Below are 6,492 nucleotides of genomic sequence, written 5' to 3'. Positions count from 1 at the left end.
CCGTAAGGAGAAGTGTGTAGGTTGGGGTCAGCCGTGTAATGTGACTGGGGGTATTCCTCGCCTAGTAAGGAGAGGATTGTAAGTGGCGTCGCTCCGCACAGTTAGAGTAGTACTTAGTGTAATCCTTGGGGGGTATGCCTAAGACAGTAACGTACGTAGGCTAGTTTGGTCGAACCTCAATAATAAATATCGTGTATCTCTCTCTCCTTATTTCATTTATTTTCTATACCTTAATTTCCATATGTGTATACCTGTTTATTTACAATTATAATTATTTGCATGCACACATTTGAATTAAATGAGATATGTTCATGTGTATGTATGGACTCATGGTTTAATCACTTTACATGCACGCTTTAATTAAAATGGGATATGATTTGTGATGAATCGGAGAAATGTTTAAATTAGCCAAAAAAAAAATTTTAAGAAAAAAAAAAAACTTAATTCACCCATCTCTTGGGATCACACTAATTCCAACACAATGCATTATTCTTTAGCAACTTCCTTGCCAAAATACATACTACACAGTGAAAAAATAAATTAAATACACTAATTAAAATGTGAAAATTCTTCACACGAGTGCTTGAATTCATTAAATAAGTATTTACTGATTAAAGTATATATATATACATTAAAAAAACTAATTAAAAAATAGTATATTAAGATGTTAATAAATATCTAATAAATTATCTGCTAATTAAGATGTTAGTCAATAAACTATTTCTTCTTTAAAAAATGCATTATGTAGACTACTATATATGTCAAATTGCTAAATATTGGATTATAAATTTTGGTTAAATTAGTATCGTAATTGTGGATGCCGAGATGGAGCCGTCCAAACAAACAATTTCTTTTGAGCTTCGATTTTTCAACCCATGCATTAATTAATTGCACATCCCTAATAACAAGATTGCTACCTAACTAATTACTTTGTGACTGAAATACATACTGGATTTAAAAAAAAAAATCTAAATAGAACTGCTCAAAATGTGAAAATACTACAAATTAAAAGCATCTAAAACAATACTCGTGACAAACGCAGTTTGACCTACATGCACAATCCATTATTGCACGTCAAGTAATACTATCCAATCACTCCATTGTGACGTGTGTGGACCTCCCAAAAAAATTTGTCCCCCATGTATATATATATATATATATATATATATATATATATATATATGTATGCATGTACACACCGGCTGCCCGTATCTCTTTCATTAATTCGTGTTCATACTCTGATTTCTTCAACTCTTCTTATTCTTATCCGATCAATAGAAGAGCAAGAAAATGCAGGAAGAAGGTGCAATCATCGTTGGAGCCGGGCCGTCCGGCCTCGCCGTCGCCGCCTGCCTGAACCTCCTCTCCATCCCCAACACGGTTCTCGAAAGAGAAGATTGCTTTGCTTCTCTGTGGAAGAAAAAATCCTACGACCGTCTTCATCTTCACTTGCCTAAGAAATTCTGCGAGCTCCCTCACATGTCATTTCCCTCCTCTTGTCCCAAGTACGTTCCTAGGGACATGTTCATACAGTACTTAGACGACTACGTCTCTCATTTTAAGATTAGTCCCCTTTACCAAAGGCTCGTTGAGTCGGCAACTTACGATGACGGCTCCAAAAAATGGTATGTTAAGGTAAAGAATGGCGGTTCCGGCAGCACCGAAGAGTATTCCGGTAGGTTTTTGGTTGTGGCCACCGGAGAAACAAGCGATGCGTTTATTCCGGCGGTCGATGGTTTGAAAGCTTTCACGGGCGATGTGATTCACTCGACCCAGTATAAATCTGGGAAGGAGTACAATGGAAAGAATGTTTTGGTTGTAGGGTCTGGGAATTCTGGCATGGAGATTGCACTTGACCTATCAAACCATGGTGCAATGACCTCCCTCGTGGTTCGAAGCCCGGTAATTATTTTTAAACTTTTTTTATTTTTAAGAAGTATTGCTGGAGCATTCTTACACGAAACAAGTTGGGTGTAGGATGGATGTCGGGTGCATGGTCTACATTTAATCCGATGTGATTATGTCTTGTCGGATGTATTCTAAATTAAAATACATATAATGAAAAAATGCTAGCATTTTAGTTTTCTTAATTTCTATATATTACTGTCGATCCTAAATTTTTGAATTTATGTTTCAAGCATGCATTTTTTTTTTTTTTGGGTATATGAAGAATAATTAAATGTGTGCAGGTTCACATTCTGTCAAGAGAAATGGTGAATTTGGGGTTGACTTTGTTAAGGTACCTTCCCTTCTACATGGTGGACTCTTTGCTTGTCCTGCTCAGCAAGCTTTTCTATGGAGACCTTGGCCGGCATGGGATCAGTAGGCCTCAAGAGGGTCCATTTTTCCTTAAAGTGAAGGATGGAAAATATCCTATTATTGATGTAGGCACGTGCAAGAAGATTAAGTCTCGTGAGATTCAGGTATTTACGTCATATTTGATTCATGAAATCAAACGAAACGTTAAATGAAAAATATATATATGTTAATCGATAAATTAGATTATGCACTTTTAAACCCAATCATGTAGTGAGCAGTTTGAAAAGAAAAAATATATATTAATTTAGAAGTTTGAATACTACAAGAGAAAGGAACATAAAATTTTCCTTATATAATTGTCTAGCTAGCTAGGAATGATTCGCTTTAAATAGTAATTCCTCATAGGATAGCTTGAGTATTGATAGCTATATAAAGGTAAGATTGGCACGATTTGGGAGTTCAAGTCTCTTACTGATTCCGGTAAGATCAAACTTAATTTACATTAATGACATATTGTTAGCTATCTAAAACTTAACTAGTTAGGTGTTTCAAAGTAAATAGTCAACTACCTAGTCATCCAATATGTATGTACTTTTACTTTATAAATATCACACTTTTATACATATTACTATATATGCATGTACGATCCAATTATATATAGTAGGTATTTTGAAAGTATAATATTTAGATGATAAGTATAATACTACTTAAATAATAGGAAAAAAAAATAGTATGCTCTTTTATGAGGTGAGAATTGGAAGACAATATTTAAAAAAAAAAAAGAAAAAGAAAATAGCGCATCATTAAAAGAGAGAGAGAGAGAGAGAGAGAGAGAGAGAGAGAGATATAGTGTTTGAGTTATATATCATTTGCTTGCTTGACTTGATAAGGTTCCCTTAGAATTAAGGGCATTGACTTAATCAATTAGATCTAGGCCCCTTTGCAAGTCCACTTGCACATGAGGAAATTTACTAAAATAATTTCGTTTTCTTATTGAAAAATTAACTTAATTTTATATTTACTATTCTATATTCTAAATATTTGTAAAACTTCTCTAATCATGTTTTGATGTTTTAATTACTTTACTATTATTTTTGTTATTATATTTATTAAAAATATGGTTTTGAACAGGTCTTGCCAGCAATGACTAGCATAAAGGGGAACGAAGTGCAGTTTAAGAATGGCATGTCACATCCATTTGAGGTTATTGTTTTTGCAACTGGCTTTAAAAGATCAACAAATATGTGGCTCAAGGTAATAATAATTAGTTACCATAATTAACAAAAGTAAATATAGAGCACTTAGTGTCCCATAAGTTACATTTCGAATAGACACATAATGAGTCTTAAGACATAAGTTAATTATATCTAATAGACACATATGACGTGAAATGTAATTCATATGAACAATCGGGACATTAATCATATATTTTTGTTAGGTGTGTAGACCCTAACTACACTTCGTGTGTAGGGAATGCATGCATGTGATGTGCTAATGCAATCTTAATTTTAAAAGCTGAGTGGTTGCTTTGTTTGAATGTTTGGTAGGGAGACAGTTACCTTTTAAATGAGGATGGGATACCAAAGCCAAGTTTTCCAAACCACTGGAAGGGCAAAGATGGTCTGTACTGTGCTGGACTGGCAAGGAGAGGCCTTTATGGAGCTGCCATGGATGCCCGCAACATTGCCCAAGATATCAGCAAACTCTTCTAAGCTTCATTATATATATACACCCATGATTATATAATTATTAAGGAGTACTGTGTTACATACATACATATATATGTTAACAATGCATCACAGCTCGGCATACTCAATGAGAGTGATACCGTCGATGGTTACATCGACGGTTTCAAACAAAAACAAACTCTAAAAAAAATTATCGATGGTGTCATCAAACTGTCGACGATTTTGTCCGTTACAGATTTAAATGTCAAATATTTGAGATAAATCAGTCAAAGATCCAAAGTCAATTATCTGGGGATCATGACAATAAATCAGAGTTTATTGATTCAGAGAATATCTAAGGAGCAGATATGTCCATAAAGCAGATTGTATGGACTCCTAATAAAATATGTGAATATTTTAGATTCTATGGGATTCATATTATCTCAAATTTCATGAGATTTAAGATGTCTCATGTATCATGTAGTTTAAATATCCCTACTTGTATTCTCGTTATGCACTTAGTGTTCACGGTTCAGTTATTACAATAAAAATACCATTGGTTCTTCATGTTGTAGTTTTTCTTATATATATATATATATACCCAAGATTATATTTAAGGAGCACTATTTGGCTTAGGGTTGTGAAAGTTTAGTAGTTTAAGCTTGGTGATTCTTCACTGTAGAAATGCTAAATTATGTTTATATATATATAAGTCTTTTTGGAAAGGAATTTGTTTGGGAAAAGAAAAAGAAAATAAGAAGGAATTGAAATTCATTTTCTATTATATTTTCTCTTTAAATCAAATAGCATTACAAATGAAAATATCTTTTTAAATGATTATAAATTTAAAAAAATTAAATATTAATAACGTTTAAAATTAATTTTTTATTCATTGAATTGGTATATATTCTTATTTTATTTTATTTTTCACTCTCTTCGATCAAATATGATGAAAAAATGGTTTCCATATTTTTTTTTATTTTTTTTTTGGCAAAAAAATAGGTTCCGTTGTAGAGTAGCCTACGTAACTAGAGTGTCTATCTTCTTTTGTTGAGGCAAATTGGAAAGAAAGAAATGAAAAGAAGGAGCTGCAAATTCAAAGAAAACTCAATGTCGGAAGAAATTGAGACATGAAAAAGAAAAAGCTTCCTGAATGCTTTTACATCAACAGCATTCCGTGAAAGTGTAGGCCATGTTTACACCTAGACATAAGTTGTACCCACTTGTATTCTGCATCTTATCCCGGTGTTGCTGGTTCAATCGGTTTTGGGTTATATTGGGCCAAAATATTCAAACTGACCCAAGCTCACCCTAACGATTTGAGACAGTTTAATTATTTAGTTAGTTGGGTAAGGTTGGTAGTTTAGTTTTTTCTTTTTTTTTTTTTTTTTTTTTGGATTACGCACCGGGTTTCCACGTATCCGTTTTACGGTCCACGTGACTAATCTCGCGTTCCTTGAAGCCGACCCCACAACTCCAAAGGGAGGTAAATTTTAGGAATTCAGGAGCGAAAATGAACCCGGGAGGGTTTGAAAACCTGACCTCGTGAGAGGCACTCCCGCAGCCCGCACTACCACCTGAACCACACTCTGAGGGTTAGTAGTTTAGTTTTTTAGTGTTGTAGTACGTGGCTCATATCGAGTGAAGCACATGTACAGAGAAAGTAGGCTAAAGAAAATAAGGATGGTAGTTTAGTTTTTTTGTGTTGTAGTATGTGACTCATATCGAATGGAACACATGTACAGAGAAAGTAGGCTAAAGAAAACTAGGAAACTAGTATATGAAGAAAATCGTTGACAGTTTTCCATAGGTACATCGATGGTTTTGTTCGGCATCATTTTTGATATTTAAACTAGGACGATTAATAGGTTGGGGTGTAGGGGCAACGCCTCCGCGATACGGTATAGAGGTATTTGAGGAATTTTGTAATACCTCTGTGTGGTTAGGGTTGGTATAAATACAACGATGTAACCCTACTTTCGATGAGAGTGAATTTCAGCCGCCGCTCACTTCCGTGGACGTAAGCATACTGTCGAACCACGTTACATCCAAGTGTTTCTTGTTTTCGTTATCTCTGTGTTTTTCATATTTTTGATCATAATTGTTGCACCATTTTTCTTAACAATTGGTATTAGAGGCCAAGTTACGATGGATGGGATTTTTTCTGCAAAGTTCAACATGATCAAGTTCGACGGAACTTGAAATTTCATATTATGATAGAGGAGGGTCAAGGATTTGTTAGTACAACAGGACATGGTGAAGGCATTATACGGAAAGTAGCCGAAAGGCATGGACGACATTAATTGGAAGGAACTGGAAGCAAAGGTTGTGGCAACTATCAGACTTTGTCTGGTTGATGACATGATGTATCACTTCATGGATAAGGAATCACCGGTGGCAGTTTGGCTAATACCGAAAAGTTGGTATATGTACAAGTCGTTGATGAACAAACTTTATCTTAAACAAAAATTGTATAGTCTTAAGATGTTAGAGGGTTTATATTTGAACCAGCACATCAACGTGTTTAACTAGATCATCGGTCATTTGAAGCGAGTTGATATGAAGT

At 34.3% G+C, this 6,492-nt stretch overlaps 1 protein-coding gene across 2 annotated transcripts; it reads left to right on the top strand.

The window, feature by feature from the left end:
- Positions 1-1,204: 1,204 nt before the first annotated feature.
- Positions 1,205-4,493, top strand: LOC131155466 (probable indole-3-pyruvate monooxygenase YUCCA10). Of its 2 annotated transcripts, XM_058108630.1 has the most exons (4): positions 1,205-1,902; positions 2,190-2,423; positions 3,391-3,513; positions 3,807-4,493. In XM_058108630.1, exons 1-4 carry the CDS (start codon positions 1,291-1,293, stop codon positions 3,969-3,971), a joined length of 1,134 nt encoding a protein of 377 aa, XP_057964613.1. In that variant the 5' UTR covers positions 1,205-1,290; the 3' UTR covers positions 3,972-4,493. The 2 variants fall into 2 exon arrangements, with proteins under 2 accessions (XP_057964613.1, XP_057964614.1); XM_058108631.1 differs by lacking the exon at positions 3,391-3,513.
- Positions 4,494-6,492: the final 1,999 nt, after the last annotated feature.

Source organism: Malania oleifera, chromosome 5 (genome assembly GCF_029873635.1).
Source record: "Malania oleifera isolate guangnan ecotype guangnan chromosome 5, ASM2987363v1, whole genome shotgun sequence".
Classification (NCBI taxonomy): Eukaryota; Viridiplantae; Streptophyta; class Magnoliopsida; order Santalales; family Ximeniaceae; genus Malania; species Malania oleifera.
Note: the sequence above shows the minus strand (reverse complement) of the source record. Positions and strands in the feature narration are given on the sequence as shown.

What these genes read in the sequence shown, in the direction of transcription:
- LOC131155466 (XM_058108630.1), top strand. Translation starts at nt 1,291, where the DNA reads ATGCAGGAAGAAGGTGCAATCATCGTTGGAGCCGGGCCGTCCGGCCTC. An exon ending in CCCTCGTGGTTCGAAGCCCG is followed by an intron (nt 1,903 to 2,189) that starts GTAATTATTTTT and finishes AAATGTGTGCAG; the next exon opens with GTTCACATTCTGTCAAGAGA. An exon ending in TTAAGTCTCGTGAGATTCAG is followed by an intron (nt 2,424 to 3,390) that starts GTATTTACGTCA and finishes GGTTTTGAACAG; the next exon opens with GTCTTGCCAGCAATGACTAG.